The sequence below is a fragment of the Streptopelia decaocto genome (assembly GCF_964273445.1).
Source record: "Streptopelia decaocto genome assembly, chromosome: 3".
NCBI classification, from domain to species: domain Eukaryota; kingdom Metazoa; phylum Chordata; class Aves; order Columbiformes; family Columbidae; genus Streptopelia; species Streptopelia decaocto.
Window position 1 is genome coordinate 108,469,572 of NC_138656.1, and position 26,074 is coordinate 108,495,645.

At 37.7% G+C, this 26,074-nt stretch overlaps 1 protein-coding gene across 2 annotated transcripts in view; it reads right to left on the minus strand.

Moving 5' to 3' along the window:
- Nucleotides 1–2,422: 2,422 nt before the first annotated feature.
- Nucleotides 2,423–26,074, minus strand: part of CYRIA (CYFIP related Rac1 interactor A) — a 56,173-nt gene continuing 32,521 nt past the window's right edge. For both annotated transcript variants that reach the window (XM_082050107.1, XM_082050108.1), the window contains exons 4-13: nt 22,930–23,009; nt 13,443–13,564; nt 12,445–12,550; nt 11,235–11,371; nt 11,072–11,149; nt 10,688–10,804; nt 10,513–10,592; nt 8,551–8,677; nt 5,868–5,938; nt 2,423–4,598 (exon numbers count right to left, since the gene is read on the minus strand). In XM_082050107.1, the coding sequence (XP_081906233.1) occupies nt 4,535–4,598; nt 5,868–5,938; nt 8,551–8,677; nt 10,513–10,592; nt 10,688–10,804; nt 11,072–11,149; nt 11,235–11,371; nt 12,445–12,550; nt 13,443–13,564; nt 22,930–22,999 (972 nt within the window). In that variant the 5' untranslated portion in view covers nt 23,000–23,009 and the 3' untranslated portion in view covers nt 2,423–4,534. The remainder of the gene's footprint in view (nt 4,599–5,867; nt 5,939–8,550; nt 8,678–10,512; nt 10,593–10,687; nt 10,805–11,071; nt 11,150–11,234; nt 11,372–12,444; nt 12,551–13,442; nt 13,565–22,929; nt 23,010–26,074) is intronic.

A 26,074-nucleotide genomic window follows, 5' to 3' on the forward strand; every position in this document is an offset into this window, starting at 1 on the left:
GAGAATCAAAAAAAAAGTGAAACTCATGGGTTGAGATAAAGACAGTTTAATATGACAGAAAAGGAATGGAAAATGATGATAATAATAACAATGATGATGATAAAGGAATATACAAAACAACTGATGCACAATGCAATTGTTCACCACCTGCTGACTGATGCCCAGCCAGACCCTGAGCAGCAGCCACCACCTCCTGGACAACTCCCCGTTTGTTTGTTCTGCATGATGTCATATGGTTCAGAATATGGTTCTGGACATCCATAAATCCATGGGTTCGGATGGGATGCACCTGCAGGTGCTGAGGGAGCTGGCTGAGGTCATCGCTAGGCCACTCCCCATCACCTTGGTCAAATCGTGGGAAACGGGAGAGGTCCCTGAAGACCAGAGGAAAGCAAATGTCACTCCAGTCTTCAAAAAGGGCAAGAAGGAGGACCCGGCCTCACCTCCATCCCTGGGAAAGTGATGGAACAACTTATCCTTGGTGCAATCTCAAGGCATTTCAAGGATAAGAGGGTCGTTAGAGGCAGTCAACATGGCTTCATCAAGGGGAAGTCGTGCTTGACCAACCTCATAGCCTTTTATGAGGACGTAACCAGGTGGATGGATGTTGGCAGAGCGGTGGATGTGGTCTACCTTGACTTCAGTAAGGCATTTGACACAGTCTCCCACAGCATCCTTGCTGCTAAACTGGGGAAGTGTGGTTTGGATGACTGGGTAGTAAGCTGGACTGTAAACTGGCTGAAGGAAAGAAGCCAGAGAGTCATGGTCAATGGGGCAGAGTCCAGTTGGAGGCCTGTATCTAGTGGAGTGCCTCAAGGGTCGGTACTGGGACCAGTACTATTCAATATATTAATCAACGACTTGGGTGAGGAACTAGAGCGCACCGCTAGCAAGTTTGCTGATGACACTAAGCTGGGAGGAGTGGCTGACACGCCAGAAGGCTGTGCTGCCATCCAGCGAGACCTGGACAGGCTGGAGAGTTGGGCAGGGAAAAATTTAATGAAATATAACAAGGGCAAGTGCAGAGTCTTTCATCTAGGCAAGAACAAGCCCAGGTTTCAGTATGAGTTGGGGAACAACCTGTTGGAGAGCAGTGTAGGGGAAAGGGACCTGGGGATCCTGGTGGACAGCAGGATGACTATGAGCCAGCACTGTGCCCTTGTGGTCAAGAATGCCAATGGCATCCTGGGTGTATTAGAAAGGGGGTGGTTAGTAGGTCGAGAGAGGTTCTCCTCCCCCTCTACTCTGCCCTGGTGAGACCACGCCTGGAATATTGTGTCCAGTTCTGGGCCCCTCAGTTCAAGAAGGACAGGGAACTGCTGGAGAGGGTCCAGCGCAGGGCAACAAAGATGATGAAGGGAGTGGAGCATCTCCCTCATGAGGAAAGGCTGAGGGAGATGTGTCCCTTTAGCCTGGAGGAGACTGAGGGGTGACCTCATTAATGTTTATAAATATGTAAAGGGTGAGTGTCATAAGGATGGAGCCAGGCTCTTCTCGGTGACAACCAATGACAGGACAAGGGGTAATGGGTACAAACTGGAACACAGGAGGTTTCACTTAAATATAAGAAGCAACTTCTCAGTGAGGGTGACAGACACTGGAACAGGCTGCTCAGGGGGGCTGTGGAGTCTCCTACTCTGGAGACATTCAAAACCGCCTGGACGCCTTCCTGTGTAACCTCATCTAGGTGTTCCTGCTCCGGCAGGGGGACTGGACTGGATGATCTTTTGAGGTCCCTTCCAATTCCTAACATTCTGTGATTCTGTGAGAATACCCCTTTGGCCAGCTGTCCCAGCTGTGTCCCCTCCCAGGTTCTTATGCGCCCCCAGTCTCCTCGCTGGAAGGGCAGCATGAGAAGCTGGAAATTCTTGACTTAATGTAAGCACTGCTTGGAAACAACTAAAACATTACTGTGTTATCAACATTATTTCTCATCCAAAATTCAAAACACAGCATTATACCAGGTACAAGGAAGAAAATGAACTCTATCCCAGCTGAAGCCAGGACATCTCTTTAGCTCTTTTTCCCAGGGCAATTCATTTGCACTTACCTTAAGATTAAATGAATCATCCTCTGGTGACTTTATTGACTACAAACGCAACCTGAGATGGCAACCATAGCCTAGCACACCTAATGTGAAAATATAAAAGTCATAGAAGGGATTAATGCCCTGTACTCTGTAAAGTAGTATCAATAACTTCCCCTGGTCAAGATGACAGACAAGTGCCAAAAATGATCTAAAAAGCCCAGGAATTGTTTAAGTGACATAAGGTTATATTGTTACAGCATACAAGTGAAACATTTGAAATGCTTTATAAATAAACTATAAACTGTATACATGACCCTACTATAGCTCAGATACCAAACTTTAAATACTTCTCAACTTGTTTATGATGTCTCTAAATACAGACAGTCCCAATGCTTACTGTACCAAACTTTTTATTATTTTAAACACACTTCTGTACAAAAACATCAGAGCAGGCAAAGAAATTCAGTGACTTGGGCAAACAGCACATGACAACTCGCAGAATGCTTTAAGGTTTACATTTTTATTATACAAGTGACAAATAGCTTTCCTTTGGGCTACTCAAAGATAAGACTTCATCGCTTGACAAATAATCGCAGGTAAAGCATGTATTAACTTCAGTTACCAAAGCTCAACAGAATGACCTGTCATCCACCTAGATTTACCTAACTGGAAGTGACTATGAGCAAAGCAGGATTTCCCCTAATATACATTTGTAAGTGACGCCCCATCAAAAATGGAGTTTGTAAACAGTGGATTTACTACTGTGAAAGAGCAGTGTGATCGCTGCTTCCAGACAAAGAAATAACTAGCGTGATGTCTAATTCTGCTCCTGACAACAACACAGTGATCTGCTGCTACAACTGCAGATGTGTGACGTGAACGCTGGAGTTGCAGTGCTGTCCAGTACCACGACACATGTAACGTTGGCACCTCTGGGGTCTGATCAGGCTTGAGAAACCTCATAGTGGTAGTTCTGCTCAGAAATGAACTCTAAGGCAATTCCTACTGTAAAGAACTTTTGATATTAATACCATTTAAGGACTCAGTTCAACGACCGAATTTGTCACAGTGCAGCCAAGTTTCAGCAGACCAAATGCATTTCCAAAGTTTTACGGTAATGTTTTTAAAAGTGATATGCGTGAAAATTCCAGTGATGACACAAACCCTGATTTATGTACACAGGAATAAGCAAATACAAATCTGAATCTGTGCACAAGCACTGGAGTTTTCACACACACATGCAAGCAAAGTACACAAAATCAAACACATTTTCAGAACGTGACCTCTGCAAGAATATGTACAGCATCTGCAGGCCACCCAGAAGACACACTTAACAGAGCACAAGCACTTTCCTGCTTCTGGCAAAGTATTTCTATTCCATTTACTGGAGAAATTACTAGAAATGATAACTTGGCAAGGAAATCAATCCCTTGAAGTATCAATCACATCTCAAAAGCCAAGGAAGAGCAATCAGCTGATAAACGTTTCTGTGTTGACTCCGAATCATCTATTGAATAATACTATCAAGAAACCTGATGGAGTGACTAATAGCTCAGCTCTTAAAACCTGTTTATATCATCCCTAGTTTGATGAGGCTAATTTGACACTAGGGAAGTTTGCTGCTACAGTGGAGCATTCTGCTTTATACTGGTTTTATCAGCAAAAAACTTACTGAGTGGAGCTGTCTGAGAGAATGTTCATCATGATATATTTACACTGACAAATCTTTTCTATTTAAGTCAAGGCATTAGTATTTTCCCTTTCCTTTCTAAATCTAATAAAATTATACAGAATTTTCAAAATCTAGCAATGGTCTTAAAACATTTTTTCCATTTATTTATATTGAACCTGAAAAAGGATATTGATTTCCTCAACAGTTGAGAGGGACAGGTTATACTTAATAAAAAAGGTAAACTGACCTCTTTGCAATATGTTTTTGGATCTCAGGCAGCACCTAATCCTTAAAATTACGTGGATCTCCACTTCTTACAGGAAAGACAATGTATTTTATGAGACTGTTAAACATTCAGGTTTTCTTCTATTCATAGTAGTTTGATGAGATCCTAAAACTGACTAAAATACTGTGCAGATGTTCTTAAAACATATCCAATGAATTTTACTTTCTCTTACATTAACTTCCTCCTTCTTTAAAGTTCTTTTTCTATGGTATCTTTGACATTTCAGTTTGTTTGATTTCTATTTTGTCTTCACTACTACTTACTTCTCTGATAGAGAAGGTGTTTAAGGATTAAAATGCACAGATAAACTGTTGTAACTGAAGTATCTAAGTAAAAAAGTATTTTAGAAGTAAAAAGATAAAGACTAGCATAAAAACTTAGGCCGCACTATATAAAGTCAGTCAGGTTATGAACAGATTCATATATTTTAGCAATGTGAAGAAAATGGTTATGTAAATACACACAAGTATTAACATCAAACTGTATTAAATTATGTAAACATACACATCTTCTGTGATCAATACAAACATCTACTTGTCTCAGGATACTACTGCAGCATAGCTCGAATTTGTTTTGAAGTAGATTCATCATTCAGGTGTTTTGTAGTGAACCTAGAAATTAGAAGTTAAAACAATATTTTATAAAATGAACAAGGATTAGAAAAGCCTGAAAACTTCAGGGCCTGTTTTTGAAATCAGTGCAGTTCGATTACACAAAGGAGGAACTTAGACATTGCTCTAAACACTTATCACTGGAATTTAACTTCTAGTAGTTTGGTGCTCTTTATCTTCTAAATATCTCTTGCAATCAATTATTCCCTTTTAATAGATGGAGAATTGTGGCTAAATCCTGCCTAAATACTGTTCGTCATCTGCCTATAACACTGTCATAATTTTGGCCAAAAGGATCTCCTTCTTTCTAGCTAAAAGCCTCAAAAGAACAAAAAAAATCATGGAAAGACATAAGAAAATGGGTAGATACTTAAGAATCTAGATTGAATTTTGGCATAATCCATAAACTTAATTTTAAGCAGCTTTCTTAAATGTCCTGTGAGGAATGAAGAGCTTTAGTGTGTTTTTTCCACTTAAGCCCAAACATTCTCCACTGGTTATGTTCCTAGGGAGATCGATTATCACATAAGCTCAAAACACATTTGATACCTGTAGGATTTAACTCCACATCAATTTTAATTCAAAAGACACAATAAGCAAACATGGAGGTCGTTATGGCTGCAGCTCTCACTCGATTCAAGCATTCAACAGTTAAAAGAATTAATTACAGCTCTGAAAAACTTGGTACTAAGGCTCCCTTCTGAGCTTCAGAGAAGTGTCAGACCACTGTGTCTTGCTTCCTGAGACATCACCTTCAACACTTAGCTACAGGATTGGGATTTAGGTTGCTGTTCTCTTGAAGTTGTATCATTTAGCAAAATTTAAAAAGAAAAAAAAAAAAGAAGAGTCTTGATAAAAAAGAAAAAGAGAAGTATCAAAGATCTAAGAAACAAAAATTCTACTCTTCACTTCTAAAACATCTAGTTGCTGGGGTATTTTATATAATAAATCTTAGCTCAGACGTATTGTTTACCTTTGATGCATTGTTTAGCTTTTAGATGGCTAAGTTTTAGGTGATAAAATAAACCTTAAGTGTCCCTGAAGGACATTATGACTTCCAATATTCATAGTCATTGCTTATCAAAGTTAAATGGAATTGAAAGGAATGAATATTACTTAAGAAAAGCCCAGGAGATGAGAGCAAACCTGAAAGGACAACTTTCTTAATAAATCAAGCTTCTAAGGTGAAAAGTCTTAAACATAAATAGATTGGGAGAAAAGCAAAGAAGAATTTGTTAAGACTGTATAAAACAATTATTCCACACATACCTGAGAGCATTCAGAAGTCCTTCCACAGTGTCAGGTGGTTGCTCCTTTAAAACCTTTATGCATCCCTTCATCTGGGAACAGAAGCATGCCACTATTGAACAATAATATATGAATTGCACTAGCTGAAAACAAGGAAAAATTTCACCACAGACAGGCAGGTTTTTTCCTACTGGGAGTTAATGCTTCTTTATATGATACAATAAAAGCATTAAAACTTATTAAAAATTATCTTAAGTTAAAAACCTAATTTTTGAGAAAACAACATCTACTTTAACAAGCTTTTGTAGATAGCAAATTATATATCAAGTGTATATATTTTAACTTGCACATAATTTCTCCAATTTCAACTTAACAAAAAATCCAGAACAGCTGATATAAGCTGAAAAAAGAGATTATGGAAGAGGGTCCCATGTCATTGCTGTTAGCAACTATCAGAAGAGAAGGTTAAACTTTGACTTTCATTCTTGAACACAAGGAAGTAATTTTCAATATTCAGTTTTGAGTTGTAAACCTAACTGGTAATAACTTATGATTTGTTTCACCACAAGTGGTTATGAATTTAATCTGAGATAAGAAGTCCATGATGTTGATTTTAAACACCACACTGAACAGATGTCTTCGTGAAGACTGTAAAAAACAGGCTGGAACTCTGTACAAACTTGCAAAAGGAGAAAAGGAGAGAAAGCAGAGGTAGAACTCATTTCACCCACTATATAGACTGCCCATCTAGTCAGTAGAGAGAAATAAGAAATTCCTCTAACCTATTTAGAATATACTTTCACATGGAATGAATCATGCTCCAGAAGTACCTATTTCTTCCCACTGCTATGAAGACAACTAATAGCTATCCAGAAATCAGGCTAGATTAATTCCATCTTATTTGAAATGACTTACAAAGACATGGCAGAGCCAAGATTTGAACCTTCTAATTTTCCAAGCCACGTTACAGTGCTACATCTACATGCCAGTATTTTCTTTGCAGCTAAAGAGCAACTCTGCCTTATTACAGAAGTGGATGCCGAAACACCTAATGAAAGTCAGGGTCCATGTATTTGGCAATAAAAATTATTCAGAAAAAGTAGTTCAGCCTCCTGCACAATGACCAGCCTAAGAGTCACTGATCACTGCTCAGGTGGCTCATTTCTACCTGGAAGATAAAACTAAAATAGCTTTGCGGACAGCAGATCAGATGAAATTCTCAAGGTAGATGAAATTCTCAGGTATCTCTCAGTACAGTTTTACGTGCTCCATCAGATCAGAGCAGACAAACTCAAAGGGATAAAAATTCAAATAATTCTTTTCCGTATTTGTTACAGAATCCCTAAGACAGTCCAAAAAGAGAAGCTGTTAGGACATCTAAGCTAGGAGCCTGTAATCAACAGCTTGAAATACAGTCTCCAGTTGTGAAAGAGTAAGGAAAGGGTGATTTGTACCATTGTCCCTGAAATTCTCTTGAAATGGCTCCCAATAAGAGACTAGTTTGGAGAAAATAACTGTTTTTCACAGTAAAAAAAAAAATCGTAATCAGAAAAAAAATAGATAGATATACATATATATTTCTTTTTTATTAGAGAAGAAACACTAAACTAATTAGAGAATTAAGATTTGGGATCATTACACTCATTTTAAAAAACTGAGTCTTACATCTCCTGCCTCCCATCTACATCTAGTTAACTTTCCAGTAGGATTACAGGGCTTTAGGATAAATGTGAGAAACAAAGTACACACACTGTATATTTGGTTCTATCAAATTTTTACTTGTGTTGTCTCTGCAGGCAAGAGACTGAATGAGCAGTCAGGAAGTCTGCATTCAATTCCTGGGCTCTATCTGCTGCATGACCTTCAGCAAATCAATTCACCTCTTTGTGACATATCTTTTCCCTCCGTAAAACAGAGTCAAAGAGGAGACGTGGTAAAATACTGTTATCTGCAGATGAAAAATGCTAACAAAGACTCACTGTCATGGAGCGCAATAATATATGTATTTTTTTATTTTCTTTTGAAGTAGGCCCTCTTGTAAAGGGAAAGCCTTAGCATATTTTTCATAAATTACAGCTTATTTCTACTGAAAGATATGGCCCATGAGATTTAGGTTTGTAAAAGCATGTATCAAAAATAAGAGTACTTTGTTGTGTGTACTCGTAGTATCTCAGATGGAAGCAGAAGTCTGATTTCCCTGTGACTGGTCATGTAAAAGCTAAAACTGAAGGCTCATTATCAATACTACAACAATAACATTTCAGTTCTGCTACTTCAGGTGTCAGACAAAGCAGAGACAACGTAGAATATCTGCTATTTACAACAGAGCTACTGCCAAAGATAAGCATTTCAGCATAAATTAATTACATGATTAGTAAAAGCTTATGACCATAGAACTTATTATAGGACAGGTGTAATACAAAATTATTTTAGTGTAACCATGCAGTTGCCAGGAAAGCAAGAGTAAAAGACAAATGAGTATCTGTGCCTGGAAGAAAATACAAAGAAATATAGATTGTTCCTTATTTTAATTTTAAAGAAGCTGATATATTAAAGTATGCGGGTGAAGATAAATTCAAAATTTTGCCATTCAAAAGTAATTAAAATGATTTATACAAAGTAATAAGCTTGAGCTAAAAAAAAAAAAAAAGCTGCATACTAGTATTCTCAAACCTAGAGAGTATTAAAGAAAAGTCACTCTTACATCAATCTTCGATGTCTTTGAGAAAGCTCCCACAGGATGAACGTGATCGTACAGAATAATAACTCCCACCATTACTCGCATGCAGAACATAAGGGTCTCTTCACTGGTGAATCTACTCCTGTATTCTCTGGAAAACAGAACAAAATAAAGACTCTTGACCTTTTAGCGGACAATTTTGCAAACTAGACTATTGGTACATGAAATCTGACTATTGAATTTTAAGGTTGTAGGTGAATCTCAGTAAGATTTTAACGATCTTCGAATTATTAAGTCCTTGTCAATTCAGAAGGAAGGTTAGAAAGCAAATAAAGTAACCCCCTTCCAGCATCCCTTCACAGTTCAGATCCTCACTTCAGCAAAATGTCTGAAACACTGGCTTCACAGAAGACTTCCACGGCTCCTGAAAAGTTATGGAGACTGAACACGGTTCTGTTTAATCTTAGAAACACAACATACTAAGAACTCAAAGGAAAGCTACTCTTTTTGCTTAAATTCCTACTTTGAAACAGTTAACACTTAAGTGGGATCTAATTTCAGCAGCTTGTACGTTCAGGGCTTCACTGAGGCGGCTCATAGTCATTGCTGTCCCTCTCTTTTCTAAGTCCATCGGCAACTTTAACAAACCAGGTTCACTGAGCACCTAAAATGTGGAAACCTGTAAGCAGGACTGGACTGAACTAAAGTTTTTATTTGACTTTTCAATTCCAAAATAAGATTGTGGACAGCACAGTTAAGACAGCTCCTATCAGCTCTAATCCCTGAAACCATCATCAGGAAATGAAAAATGAACTACAGTAGAGAAAAACAGAAATCTTGAAAAGCATAAATTATCACAATTTTGCTAATAAATATTATTTTTAGTAGACAGTACACAGATTTATCTACTGTCATTCATTGGTTTTCAACATAAAATTTGATTTTTTCAATTAAACATATTATTAAAAATACTAAAATCTGTACTATACTACCTTTCAGTTTACAATAACTTCAACTTTTATTCTTATGTTTAAATAACACAGCACCATAACATGAACAGATTTAAAGGCTACAGTCATTTTGACATGAAAACATTTCATTATCCCACAATTAGAACTAAATATGAGACAATCTTCTGGTAGATGACTCACAACTGTTTCTCTACTTTTGCCAAAAAATGAGCTGACACATAAGGTCACTTCTGTGATGTCCTGGGATCGTGAGATGAATCCCACCACCTACATACACTTCTCCAGAATTTTCATAAACAAACACAATAACCTCAGGAATTCTACCCTTTCCATGGCACCATGAACAAAGACAGGAAGACTACCTTGACTCTATCTTGCATTGTGCTTTCCACTCAAAGAGACATCTAACCTAAAAAATACTTGCTAAATGCCCAGCTAAACAACAGTAACCCCACTGGCCATACCTGTGCCAGCAGATAAGGAAACAACTGTACTGTTTCCATACAGCTGAAGTTTCTTGTACCCAGAGTAAGATGGCTACATCCAAAAAAGATCCGCTCAACTGATCCTCAAAATAGTCCCTTGTGTATTGTTTGTGAAAGTGTTACTTGGAAAAGCCAAAATCTTGCCCCTAAGCTGTTAATAACTAAGCAGCACAGGCAACCGAGAGACAGCAGTCGGCCTATGGCCCTGGTTAGACAAGACACAGACACCGAAGCCTATGAGTGCATAAGATTACACCTGTATTTTAACCTTTTGTTGAAATCCAAGCTGGCCAGGTGAGCTCTCCCTAACAAAACTCAATGCTGATTCATGAAGTGTATCGTGAGCGGGTTAAAATAGGAGCCAAGGCTTTCTAATGCCAGGTCATGCTTTGTATACAAATGTGATAACATCTTAAGGCAAATACACAGGAATGAATTTGGAAAAAAAAATGTGTTTATCCCAGGTGGCTACTTAAAATACAATACAAATTCTATCATGCAAGAAAAACAAGATTGAAGGTAAAACTTACGGTGTTTCCAACATGACTTTACATACACTAGCCATAGTACTTAGACAGTCTGTTGTATTTTCAATTGGCAACGTTTTGTTCTAGAAGGGTTAAAAACAGCCATTGGTCAGTAAACAATCTTGTAAAATTAAAAACAAAAATAATTGTATTAGACCTTTTCTTCCCCATTACCTACTTCTGATACAAAATGTGTAGTTGCATTACTGAGTGTTTTCAGCATTGGTGTGGCTTCTGCATAAAACAGGGACATCCTATTAGCCATTTCATTATTCACTTCATTCTCAATGTCTAGCTGATGAAAACATAAGAAAAAATGGTCAGTAAAAGTCTTTGAAATCTTGCCAGCAGCAAGAAAATGATACAGAGTATGCTCATGTCAGCAAGCAGATTATTACATGAATAGTTCCACTCTAATCACTTCATCTGGACTGCTGATTAACTCTCTGTGGGAAAGAACACGACAGCTAGTGAATCAAAAGAAAAAACATCGCCACAAATGGTATAAATGCATATGATTAATACCTCAGTATGAAGAATGGATCAGATTTTATTTACTTACATGCATGTTGTTTATTCTGTTGCGACTTATTGTCCGCCTATAATAACTGAAGTCATTCTGAATTGCTGGGTTTCTCATCTTAAGAGAAGACAAATAGGAAATAATCAGTCTTGGTTCAAAATACATGAGAAAAAATCAGCACGTATCAAAAAATTTTATTAACCTTAAGTTCATCAAAACGAAGAGTAAAATGTAAGATTTCTGCAAACTCTTTCGCCAGAGCCTGTTCCCGTTCCAGGTGTTGGGTTGGAGTATAAGGTGGGCACGTCAAGGACTCCAATAAGCTCTGCAGGGCCTTCTCTGAATAAAAATGAGAAGCACAAATTCTGTTCAGTCCACATTATGACAAAGTTTTAAGTAAGTAAGTAAATACACTTTGTTTGAAGAGAAGGAACACTCCGAACATGCAGAGCCCCAACAGAAATGTTTTCTTCTTGCTATTCTAAGGTAAGAAAGGTAAGAAGGTAAGACAAAGACACCTGCCTCCTCAGGCTCTCAGCCATTTTCTCTCAATTTTGTATCACTGAGCTGTTTTCCCTTTTTATCACTCTTTGTCTGGGTTCCCTATCGAAAATCCTACAGAAAGCATTTTTCTTGCATTCAGATATTCAACTCTTTCATCTTCCCCAATTAGCCATCAGTTCAGTACAGAGATTTTTCTGGCATCTGTAACTAAGAGTGTACTCTTAGGCACTGATAGCAAAGTAATTCAGCTCCCGCGGCTACAATTACTAGCATAACTCAAAAAGTGAAAGACATAGTAAGGAGGATGTTGTAGAAGTACTCCCTTGCACTGGGAGCTCTCCCACTTCATACATGCGATTTTGCACACTGGTTCTTTTCCAGAGCTGTAATTCAAGGAGTAATTACATCATTTTTGGGTTTGTAGGGATGACAAAGTCAGTGCAAAACATGCCCAACTTTGGATTTTCACCCTGTGAGAGATTTTGTTGATAATCTTCTCCATCTGTAATCCCTGTTTTTTAAAAGTCTCAAGATATTATTGGTTTGCATTCCTTTTAAAATGCTGAAGGATTCAAAATACAAAAAATAAAATTAATTAGCACAATATGAGCCAATGAAGTGCAGAAGCATGGCAGGCACCAGTGAAAAACTTCCTACAGTTTTATCATACTGTTTCCTTGTGCTCTATTTAGATACTATACATTTATTTTAAGTGACAAACTAACAAACCATAAAAATTTTGAAATGAAATGAAGATTAAAAATATGCCTTGGTAAATGCAATTGCAGTTAAATGTCTGTTGATATTGAACAAAATGAATAATAAACCTTTAAAAGTCTGTGGAAAATTAAACTTTCTATTTATATACAAAGTAGGTTAATAAACAGGCATACTGAAACAGGGCTCACCTAATCTGAGTGAAAACTCATAAAAGCGCTTCAGCCTTACAACCAGAGGACATACTGAATTCCAGGCTTTTTCTTGCAACTGGATATCATTGGGATTTTGTATTGCCTGAAATGAAAATATTACTGTAAAGAACTGCAGCACATGAATAACAAGCAAAAGGTGGTCTGGAATTTTTCCACTATATTATTTTAGAAACTAAGTACTGCAAAACACAGAATAATTATGAGAAATTATGTTGCACAGGAACAGGAAATTAGTAAACTCAAAAAATGTTTTTCCACCTTCCCTCTCCCCCTGTAACACACCAATTTTAAATTATTCATTCCAATTCACCACTGACATACAGAAATACGTTTTAACATATTCTTTGGGGAGCAAAACTATTGTAGAAGCATCAGGTAAGACCTTTTCTATGAATAGTGGTTGCAGAAATAGCCTTTTTTTCAGCTTTTGATATCTTCAAAATATCCAGGTTCTTAAGTAACGAACAGCTCATACTAACAATACAGGAAAAAGTTTGGTCAGCTGAGAAAAAAATTAAGATACAGTACATAATTGTATTATGGGACCAGTTTTATAGAATAAAAAGCTTGTACAGTGGATGTAAGGTTATAATTTACTGTGGTTCATACACAGAACAACTATCTCCAACTTTCTTTATAGTGTATTTCTGACATCTGAGTACTATTTCTTCCATGTCCTCAACTTTTGACTTCTACCGCAAGAGACAGGAAATGGCGTTTCTTAAAGTGAAAAATAATTAACGATTGCTACTAGTAAACTTAAAACAAAGTCCAACAGCCATCATTTAATTTCACATTAGCACTTTATATTCAACGTTACGTATAATCTGTACCATATTGTCTAAATACAACTTTAACAAAGGTTTTCATATAATTTCATAGAATGTGCTTGGATACAGAACAGAAGCAAGGACCACACTGAGTTTTGCTTGATTTTGCTTCCAAAGAACTGTCATTAACTGTAACAAACATACATCTCTAATTTCTTGTCCAGCTCCTTTGTAAGCCTGAAGGTCTGCAAGCATACTTTCCGAGTCCTGCAAAACTGCACTGATTTGGTTCCATACCTCCCTTTCTCCATCTGTGGGCTGCGCATCTAAGAAACAGAAAAGCCAAATGCACAAAGTCAAAAGGCAGCTGCAATACAAACGGCAAGATTACTCAGTCCTACTTAACAACATTAAATCCCACTTGACTATGTGTAACTCAATTCTGATGTGGTTTTTTAAAATATACAATTATCTTGCACTGCTATTCTGCTAACGTCCAGGTTTCTGTTTCTATAGCAAGGAACGAAAAGAAGTACATTTTTTGTATGCTCTGGCTCATAATGCCTCTTCTCAAAAAGCAGCATTTTAAAGTGAAGCAGTATCATAAGGCAATGTTAGTAGAAAACAGGATAATGCATCAGCCCTCCAGTAAAAATGTCCCTCTCTTTCACGAGTTCCACAGCTCGATTACAAAGAATTGTTCACTTTTCTTGCAGCTTGGGGATAAAATCAGGCCTTTGAGTGGATGGAGCAGTGGGATATTACACCACTTTTGACTTTCCTCCAGGTTTCCTTAACCAGGGTAATTTATTTCTCCTTTTGTAAAACACAGATACTGTACCGTTAAAAATAAACATTTTTCTTATGTATGTCAGAGATTGCTCCTGCTACTAAAATAAATCCAGCTCCGTCAATGATCAGTTTTCAGGGTGGGAGTGACCTGTAGACCTTTATTGTTCAGAGAAATGACATTTGGAAGCAGATCAATTTTCCCATTCAAATCCTATCCGATGGGATTTTAGCTGCAGTGAGACACCAGGGAGGGATGTTATCCCCAGAACGCATTAGACGAGGTAGAGATCCTCTGCCTTCTTTTGCTTTGAAACATAGAAATGACTGACACTGATTAAATTAGATGACCTATATATAGAATTGTAGTCAGTATGTGTTGAAACAATCACATTGTCCCAGCAAATTTCTACAGAGAAACAACTCCTTTTTTTCCTTAGATTTGTATTAGCTTATAATTCTTATGGAAGGAAAAAAACCCAATCACTCTGAAGGTGAATCTTAGGATTTAAGGACCACTTGTTTGAATTAAAAGCAATGAGATACCTTCAGTTCAAAACTCAACAATCAGGAAGAGCTACTGTACACACCTCTATATTAATGGACAAGAAATGATGAAAATACTTTTTCTATTTAGTCTTCTCAGGGTTCTTAAGAAATAAGACACAGTTTTCCACCCATATATCAGTACAGGATTCATTTACTCACCCTCCACTAGAAACAAATGAGCCAGTTCACATTGGAAAGTATGGAAAGAGCAGGGATTCTCTCCATGATGTTTCAGGTTAGGATAATTTGTCTAAATGTGTCAAGTTATCCATAGACCTTGCACAAACTAGACACGAAAGTCTGAAGCAACTAATACTTAAAATCTTTCCTGTATTCCTATGTCACCATGAGTCCCATGAGACTGGGCACAAGAAAAAAAACTGATTTGACTTCCCTTTTATCCTATAAGTTTTCCTTTACCTTGTTTAACAGAACAAGAGAAAGTAAAAATAAGCTGGGCTTACTCAGCTGGGTTTTATATCCAAAATACTTAATGTAACCCAACAATTCCACTATCCTTCAAAAAGTGAGGGTAAGTGGCACCAAAGGGGAAAACTACCCCAAACAGGAAAATCCCAGCTGGGACACAGCTGTTGAACCGACCTGCTTGTCACCCGGAGCTCCCAGAGTTACTGACTGGTTATTTCCCCAAGCTGCAAGAAATCTCAGGTATACAGCATAAGGTGTTTGTCACCTTGTGATAAAGAAACAAAACAGTAAATGCTTCCAAGTTTAACAAAGAAAGCGGTAATCTTGCTGAACAGTTACATACCATGGAACAACAGAACAGGGGGAAGGGTAGGAGTCACCTATAAATCAGCATCTATATTTTAAGAGTTTAATAAAAATTAAAATAACATTTTCAGTGAAAATTAAGACAGAAAAGAGAATAAGTAATTTATTAGTACAGTTCATGAGTGTAACATTTGTGTGTTCATGTCACTTGAAGCATGGCTTGGTTAACAAGGTACTTCTGTGTTACGCTTTACGACTCCTCTGCTTTAAAAAATATTAGCCCCTAACAGAAACATAAATACTATAGACTGCTCAGGAATTTGGGACTTAAAAATGGCCTTAAATAACACCCTTTATTGTAAGTCTTTTTCAATTATTTTCCAATTCATCTTCTGGAAGTTGGGGGAAGGTTGTATATTTGAAACCCATTGAGCTTTCTGTAGTATCCCAGCACCTGGGGAAGCAGGAGGAGGAGGAAGGTGGGTGGGTGGAAGAGGGAAAGAAAGGGAAGGGAGATGAAAAGGGCTGCAAAGGCTACAGAGCAACAGGCTTAGCTTGCATTTGCAGTAGCAGTTTGTACTTATGCTGAAAGTGTTTAGCTTAAAAATAAAGGTAAGGAGGATGATTCAGGCTCTACTTTAAGAAAACATGCATCTTACTTATGAAATACATGCTATGCAAACAGATGTTCTGATAAGACCACGGCCATGTTTCAAAAGGGATTTTACATGAAGATCCTGCCAAAAACGGTCAGTTAAAATACCTATAATCGATCACTTTGAAAAAATTTAATCTTGCTGTCAACAATAATAATAATAGCAGCAACAATAACTAAAACAAATACAGACCTCTTCATTACAGATTTTGGTTTTCTATTCCAACAATACCAAAGCTTGTTTCTCTGTTCAGAGTGAAAAAATGACATTCCTGAAGCAAAGTGTGGAATCACTGCTTGGCAGTGCTCACCTATTACCCCAAACCACCAAAGAACCAGTACCCGCTTAAGCAATTTGAGCCCATTTATAAATAAAACTATACCCACTGGCTAACCAACACTGAACACAAGCCCTCTCAATAATATGTTACCATAATTCCCAGACTTACAGCATTTCAAGTCTGAATTTTTAGAATACTCATGATTAGCATTCGGAGCATGCTGTCTTTAATAAGATAAAACAGGAAACCCTTTCATTCACCTCTGTTTATCCAGACGTTTCTAGCATGAACCCTAAACCTGACAACTATAATAAATGAATCCTCTATCAAATTAATTCAAGAGTCAGACCAGGCTTGACTCTCCCATACAGAGACTCTACCAGCAAATTCTGTGGCTCCATCAGAAATAGCCAGGATATGATAGTTCATCCATTCCATTAACAATGTCTTCTTTCATCTTTACACATGGTCTATTCCATGTTTTGGATGGGGCTTCAGACTGAATTAAAAAAGAGGGAAAGCTGCATCCACTACAGTCCATTTGTGGATGCACTAAATATTTCAGGTGCATGGTGGGGTGCAAAGGCGGAATCGTCATTCTTTTCTTAGAAAAATATCTGTCGTTTGTTTCAAAAAAATCCAACCCTAACAGCACAAGGTATCTACCTCGTTCTTCATCAAATGTGCTTTAGAAGTAACATAGAAATGGCTACATAGGTAAGACATTAATACTCATAGGACAACATTAAATATAAAAAATAACAGATACTAGGCCTTTACTAACAAAAAATCAAGTATAACAGTATCTCAGTAATCAATTTTTATGAAGAGATAACAAGACAGTACTAAAAGAAGGGCTTGCAACCCACACACCCTTTCTGTAGATGAAATGCAAACCAAAGAGCACAGAACTTTATCCCACCCTCGGTCAAAATGGTGGCAGGTTAAGAGGATTCCCACTGAAGCTGGTTGGTGTTTGCATTTCAGTGAATGTGCAATCATATGTGTCAGAAAAACATCACAGCCTCCCAGCCTAGAGAAAGAACGGCGGGTAAAACGAGATGTCTTACAGGCTGTGCTCTCAGCTTTTCTTGTCCTGTCCACTGTTGAAGGTGGCCAATAATTTCACCAGTCACTGACAGCACGTTAGAGAGCAATACATATACTTTACTATATAATGCTAAAGTCCTATTTCAGGTTTGTCACCACAACAATGATTTTTCCCATTCTAATCTAGGACAAAATTAGATTAAGAGCTAGTTCTTAGAAAAGACAAAAGGCATTACAACTACAGTGAATATTGCATTTTGGAGGGTATCAGAACACACTGCAGTCCATACATTATAAGATAGTATCAGGTAGAAACACTGCCCTATCCAGTCTACACTGGGTTTTTGAATGGCATCCTTTCTGAACTAGCTAGAACAAAGTGAAGCTCCCTAAACTGTTAATACTTGCTACAGCACAGTGTGTGCCAGGGTTATCAGCATCAGGCTCCGGCTCCGTGGCCAACACGGAGAGGACAGGGTCCCTTGGGCACTCGGCAGTGCAGGAGACCATAGTTCAACCTCCCCCAGGCTGGGTACAGATGACATCTCCAGCCTTGCCACCCGTGGAGCCAGGGTGTTAATTAATAACCTCTTACACAAACGTGGGCAGTTGCTCTGCTGACAGACACCTTCTAATAATAGACACTTTTAATCATACATGAACAAGGAAAACTGAAAGTTTCAATTAATCTTTCTGGGAATGGGGGGGTGGGGAAATCCTAGAAAGTAAGTGTCCTTGATTCTTGGGGGGATGAAGAGGATTAAATTAGGATCAGGCAATGAGCCCACTCGGCTAACATTTAGGAAAAAAGGGAACATGTTTAGGTCAAGGTTAGAGGGCTTGGTCTTATAAAAGGTATTTGTATCTGAGGAGTGGATGGGACTTATAGACACCTCCTCCCAATATTCTATAAGCTTTAGTCTTTTACAGAATCACAGAGTGGTTGGGGTTGGAAAGGACCTCTGGAGATCATCCAGTCCAACCCACCTGCTAAAGCAGGTTCACCAGAGCAGATCACACAGGAATGTGTCCAGGTGGGTTTCAATGTCTCCAGAGGAGGAGACTCCACAACCTCTCTGGGCAGCCTGTTCCAGGGGGCTCTGGCACCCACAAGGTAAAGAAGTTTCTCCTCAAATTCAGATGGAACCTGCTGTGCTTCAGCCTGTGCCCATTTAGGTTCAAAACAAACCGTTGTTACCTCAAGCTTCGAATTATTTCCAAGAATTTGTGTGGATTTAGTTACTTTGCCTGAAAAAAGCCATCTATGAGCAGCAGTAATTTGACAATGTTCTGCAAAAACAGAGCACTCGTAAGCTGCTATGGAAAGACCCTCAAATACCCAGAATTCATTTACCTGTAACTAATTTAAACAAGGCCAGCATCTAAAGAACAAACCAGTTCTTGAACTGACAAAATCAATTTCAAGGTAATTTGCCTTTATGGCTCATGAAATCCTGAAATCCACAGACTCTGAAAACTTGCCATGCACTTACTCTTCCTAACGTTATTTTTGAGCTGAGAGCTTAAAAGGAATTAAGGTAAAATAAGTGGTATATAATCAAATCCAATCTGTAGCAGTTTGGTCAAGAATACCCACACCAAGACTCAAGTGTAAAACAGCAATGCAGTTCACATTCTGTTAAGAAAGAGATTATTTGTCTTTAAATAAACCTTTCAGTAGACCTTAAAAAAAGAGTCATTTGGCTGAACGCTTACAGTCTGCACTACACCTAAAGGTAAAAGTTTTTTGACCTGCACAGGAGAACACTTTTCTCCATATCATTCACTGAGGTTACCACAGTTCCCATTTGTCCCCATTTGCTTTCAAGGTTGGACTGAATGGATCTTCAAATGGCTTCTCCTTGCACAGATCCCAAATAACTGCATAAAGTCTTAAATGATTACAGGAGAGCATACAGAACTGCTTTTGCTATACAACATTAACTGGAACTAATGCTGGATTCAAGGTTTTTCAAGTATGATCATGGGGTTATGAAACCTGGTTCCCAGTTTGGAATGAAGAATAATGCCAGTAAAAGGTGCCGTAAGAAATGCAACTGCTGATATAGACAGCTGCAGGAAAGGGGGGGGAAAGAGATGATTTCAAACATTTTTTTTGGAGCCTAAACTCTTCTAGGGAAAAATTAAAATAGCTATTAAAAAAACACAACCAACAAAAAACAACCAGAAGGTAAAATTTTGAAATGTACTTCTCTTTCTTTCATGATTCGTTCCTATTTTAAAATATAACACAAGACAGAATTTTAAAAAGACCCACAACTTTTAATTAGGTGAGAAAATTTAGTATTTGTAAGTTTTCCTGTTTCTACCTGCCCATTTTTCAAGACCTCAAGAATTGCATAGAAGATGAGTGGGGAAGGACCTAAGCCTAAATATAAAAATAATCAGGTTGGTAAAAAATATTATTTAAGAGAAAAGTGAGTATGAACCTGATGAAAGCAACTTGTAATAAAGTATACTTTAAAACAAACAAACAAAAAAACCCAATGATGAGATTTTTCAAAAGATGCAATACAAGATGGTCTTCTTCAAATTTGTCATTGAATCAGAACTCTGCCCTCAACAATAAAAATTTACAAGAAAACAAATTCATTTTTGTTGCACAGAAGAAGTCATCCTTATAACACATTGCCTCTAGAAAGCATATTAACCACAGATAATAAGGGGAAATAATAAAATAAAAACCTACCAGGCTGACCTTGCTGTTTAGCTTCATGGCTGACCTAAGTTATCTAAACCTGTACAACTGCTTCCCATCCCCTTGTGCATTTCTGTTCCCATTCTGAACCAGCACTGTGGCTCTCCCACCCGCACCAGCATCCACAGCACCCCGACCGGCTGGAAGAGCACTCGGGGACAGAGGTAAGCTGGTACTTGGGTGGGTTTAACAGCTAGATCTTAGCAAGTTCGTTTTCCCACGCAGCCATCATTCACCATGGGAGCAATCGTGTTTGTGCGTTCAGATATGAGACCATGTGGCAAAGCATCACCCATGGGATGGCCCTTCTGTCACAGCACAGGTTAAATCGACCGCCAAATGAAGTTAACACCTTAATATTTTTTTTCCCACTTTCTTTGTATAAACTCTTATATTAGTTTTGACCCACATCAGCCCACAAAGCCTCTGATTTTTGAGGCATGAAGAGAGATTATATCTGTTCTACTCCTGCGCACAAGAAAAAAGGCTGTTTCTGGTTTTTTTAAGCAATATTTGTGTGGCATGCTGTACACTCGGAAGGAGTATGTCACACAGCCTCCTTTCAGGTACAATACATATAAAATGCAGCGTAGCAAAAATACCACAAGGGCAACAGTATCCCAAAACTCTGTAAAATTTTCAGAGTGATGCTGACAGATTTGAGATTTCAGCTAATGAAAAAGTGCACAAAAACCAGAAAGCAAGATGCTGATGCAAGTAATGAAATACAGTAAACACATCAACTCAACATATCCCTCATCCTCTGAACGACCCATGGTACTGACCAATTTTGTCCATGAACTCAAACTGAAAACTCAGGCCACAAAAAGTCACACATCCAGCAAGCACACAAGCAGCTCTTCTCTGTGTCCACTAAGAGTGTCCTTTTACACCGTACCCTGGCTAATTAAAGGAGACCAAAGCACATAACTACAGGCATCTTCAGTCACATCCCTTCAAAGCAAAAAGGATTTCGTTCCATAAAAACCTCCAGGACATTATTTCAACAAGTAAAACATTTTAACCTTTCGCTCAGGAGCATCAAACTCACTGAAATTTGGAGATGACAGATGTGTTCCTCTCTAGGTAGACGTGCCTGATTAGTGTGTCCATGCGCTTGCACTGACCACTGGTCACTGCCCATGGGAAAGGTGCTTTACCCCGCTCAATTCTTGGCAACAGACTTTTGGAAAAAAAACAACTTTAGCTGTCAAGGCAATGAAACAGACATATTCACCTTTCACCATCACCTCTGCTCCACCAAGGCTTCCCGTTCCCATAGCCAAGTCTGCAGCCTGGCTCGGGAGAACTTTCTTATCACCCAGGTCATGATGGGGCTGATTAAACCTGGAAGCTCAGAGCAGCTGAAAACCTTCCTAACAGCTTGGCAAAGCCACCGAGCGCTACCAAAGCCTTCAAAAGTTTGATAGAAAGAAAAAATACGTGGTGGTTTGGATAAAGGTTTCACATCCCAGGTTTATAACTAAACTCTCAAATGATATGGGCAACAGAGAAAAAAGACTACACAGCTTGCAGGACCTTCACCTAAACCCAAGCTGATTCTTCATAATGAGGTAAATAAGATCTGGATGAGAAGGTATGTGCAAAGTTATAGTCATACACTGTAGCTTTCATCCAAGAAAGCATGTTTGAACAATTTCATGAGATTAAATATGTGTTTAAATGACTTTTTTAACCAGTGCTTCAGAGCGCACAGACATGTACAGTCTCATATCACGTCAGTAACTTTTTTTTCAGAAATGTAAGTCAGGAGTAAACTATTCAAGAAAACTATTTCAAGGTGATAAAATATGTCTAATCACCTGAAATTCTCTCTTAAGTCATGCATCAAAATAAAGTTTTTTTAAAAGCACTCAAAACTTGTTTTTGTTTTGTTTTAGAATATAGGTATTAAGAGACAAAACATTGCACACTGTTAGCATTTTAAATAAAAAGCATTTCACGTAAGTGGCAGAGTATAAGATAAAACCCATATTTAAGGATTTGATGACCAGTTTTTCAAGACAATGTCTAGAAGTACATGCAGGGAAACTATAACCACAGAAGTGAAATAGCTTTGAATAAAATATAGGTGTGACAAGGAAATTAGAATGCAAAACACTGTTTTGCAAACTGATAACCATGCAATTAAGAGAGATGCAATCAAGCACATACACCAGGACCACTTCACTACTTTTTAGAAACTATAATAATCCCGGTTAAATCATCACTGAACTAAGTAAAAACAGTGTCACCTCCACTGTTTATATTTTCTCAGCTTTATATTTCTGTTTCAAATATATATTTCTATTCAAGGAAGCAACATAAGTAATTTTTTTCACCCTGATTTGTTAAAGAAAGCTGAGGTCGAGCTCATCTATACCTAAATTTAAGTACGGCTCATTAATGTTTTGAAACTAATTCAAGGTAAGGTTTTACTTGCATATCTATCATTCTGCCCTCTTCTCTGCTCAGAATGAATTTAAGTAATTTTGTATGGCTTTATGAATATCAAACAGTAATATCCAACTGAAGTGTAATTTGATTTGTTTGCAAATCCCTTTTGAATTGCTTTATGATGCGTAAGCGCATGCAGTTTATTAGGAAACAATAAGCAAAGAAGGCAAGCCAGGCAAGAAGCTTTGCTCACTTTCAAAGTCAAGGAAAAAATTTGGCCCCTGATCAAGCTCTGTGCAAGTGAGAACTTTTAAAAGATTTCCCATTTGGTTCCTGAAAAATAGAAAAGGAAGAGAAAAGGAGTCCTGAGTGAACAAATTATTTCAGAGACAAGGACTTGGACAGGCTGGTTGTGCTGGAAAATGCAAACTGCAAGCAATCACATTTTAAAAGTTTTTCCTCAGTTTTAAGTCAGGGACAAGATTCTCTCATTGTCTTGTAGTTGTTTGAACTTACTTTCAAAATCCAGGAAAAAATGTGGATAGTTTTCAATTTCCCTGGTAAGGACCTTAAGAAGATTACCCATCCCAGCAAACCTAGTAAATGCAACAAAATCATAAACAGTTATATACGAAAAGTTAGAATACTACAACTAAGGGCTTGATACAGTCTGTGTCATATATTAAACATTTTGGCAAGTTCTGGACCATGAGAAACTTTTTGATGGTTGGTTCTGCAATATTAATGCATGGAGACAGAGAGAGTAAAACCTTAGATAAACACAGACATAATTCCATTCAACAAACTGGAATTTAAACATCAGTATAACATCACAGAGTACAAACATATATTTATGAGTTTATTTCCTAAGTAAGAGAAACAAACTTGGAACTATATCTGTATTTGTAAATTCCCTAAATTGCTAGATACAAGATTACAGAATACCATTCCAGAGGGAAAAAAAAAAAAAAAGAGGTCTTAATCCTGGTTTGGATTCTTTACCATAAATCCATATTGTTCAATGAAAATAACTCAATTAAGTCTAATTTTTTCAATCAGTAAGGTTTTATAAAATACTACTATAAAATATATCAGAAAGACAAGCTAAAAAGCTTGCTTTTTTAACCTTTTAACTTTAATGCATGTATGCATTAAAAAAAAAAAAAGAGGCTCAAACTCTATCCTTTTATCTCTTTATCTTTTATCACCTTGGAAACCTTTGCATTTCAAGTTATGAAAAAGTCCCCAAAGGAAAAGTGACCAATTCTCAAAAAATTCTCTATGCAAGACAAGAAGGAAGGAGGTCTGAAAAAAATTTTTTACCAGTACAGTCTTTAGGAAGATACATTATTCTAAAATTATGTAAAAATATAGCTTTCTTGGGCAAACTTTACTTTTTCTCAGAAGAGAGAAAAATTAAACCATGAAAGGCACATACAAGGATAAAGAGGCCTGCCTGAAGGGATGCAGAAAAATGTAATTTTAGATTTAAAACTCAGATTGAAAACTGATTTTTGCCTCAAAGATAAATATTCTCAGTACTGCAAACCATGGCTCTTGGGGCTCACATCTGATGCTCATCTATTTTTCAGTTTAACTCTTTTCCCACTTAAGAAATCAGACCGCAAAAAATTATTCTAAGCATGTACATGGCTCATACTCCATATGAGGAGACAAAGTGTTTTTTCAAATTCTCCCCCAAGCATTACAGAATAAAAGTATCACGAACCCTCATTTCTGTATGCATATTTGGGATACATTTCCATAGCAGGAAAACCTAGAAAGGTAATGTAGGTCTTGGAAATTTTAAAGCAGACACAGTCATTCCATAAAATAACATAAATTTAACCCATAATCCGTTCAGTGCATGCAGCTTCATGTAAATGAGGTTTTTGTTAGACAAATGGCTTCGTTTTGCATTAACTACTTCAAAATTTTCTCTCCAGAACAAATCCAGTGAGCAGACTGTCAAGCCCTTTACAATTAGCAACATCTTGCATATACAACATTGAAACATGAAGAAACATTCTCCATTATCCACACAGTTACAGGAAAAACAAAATACACGGTTTTACTTTCAGAACAAGATCTGCTCTTTATGAACCAAGTCTGACTTTCTGTTTAGCCTACAAAGGGAAAAAACCTGCAAACAGAGCAAAATAGATTTTATACGGCATTAAAACTTGTATCTTCAATAACATTTTCATCACACATCTGATCACATCAGGTAAAAGGGACAAGATAACGGGCATACTTCTAATTTCCTTTTCATAACCTTCAAAGAAACTATTGCGATTATTATGAAATACCATCACAATCTAACAACTCAGTCTGGATTCTTCACTCTCAACTGGTTTCCAGCCGTCTCTTACCTCATTGCCTTCGATCTTCAGAGAGTCTCCAACCATTTCTTCTGCTGCCAAGGCGGGCGCTGCAGCCAGCGTGGGACTGGGCCCGCGGCTCCTCCCACCAGCCGGGGACCCTTCCTGCCAAAAACCTGCGGATCTGCGGCCTCACCCGCTCCCAGCAGCTCCAGGGCATGTGCCCGAGCTCCAATCCTTCCTACGGCTCTGGAGATTGAGTACTTTTTCCTGATTTTTGACTATATTTCTTAGTTTGCTTTTCATTTTGTTCCCCTCTCCTTCAGTCTCGCTGTAGCAACCGATGCAGCTATTCAGGTCGCAAGTATGAAACAAGAGCCCTGCCACAAACTTTATTCCCATTTTCATGGTCGGTCTGCATCATCTTCCAAGGATCTCGAAGGCACTGGTTTGACACAATTTCTGATGTACATCAACCCCCCAAAATAGTGATATTCAACATCAACATCTAGAAGATATGGTTCAGGCAGCTGCTAAACATACATCTTTATGATTTGAAATAATTTCTGGTTTCTTAAAAAAACCCGAATCTAAACGTTCCAAGAAACTTTTACGTTAAACTATAACCCATCATTCAACACTAAGTTTTTAACTCTGCATTAAAAGGTCAACCTTCACCTTAATGTAAGTGCTAATAAATACACTCCCTTGCCCCAAAATGGATTATTTTTTCTTTATGGCTTGCTGTTTTCCAGTACCTGGATTTACTAAATTGTCTTTTCCTGGAAACTCTAACAATGTATTCCTAACCTCAGCATCTACAAGTACCTTCCAGGAAAATTTTTAATGATACTTCAAAGTAACTAATGACACAAACTCTGAGCAGGTCAGTATACACACTGCAGTTGTAACAGATATGCAAATAAACAGCTGATGCACAGGAGCGAGACAGAAAGGTTTAACTGAAGACCATAATATTCCATTTCATTAAACTGGAAAGCATTTTGTTTTACTTACTGCTAAATCAGTTTAAATGTTGAAATGAGAGACAATGCACATATAAAAAACTTGCTGTTGCAGCATTCCTAAATGACAGCAGCTTCTCTTTAGTGTCCCAACCCCTTGAAATCACAACTTCACAGTCTGCTTTAAAAATGATGACACGTTGACATGACAATGATATTTTCATGTTTTCTACTGTTTTCCAAGACATTAAAGTTTACTCTAAGATATTACATAAGCATACAGAAAATACTTTCTAGCATAATATTGACAGTTTAAAGCTCATTAGTCCATTTTTGACGTTCAATATTTGATTAGCAGCACACAAACATTAAGAA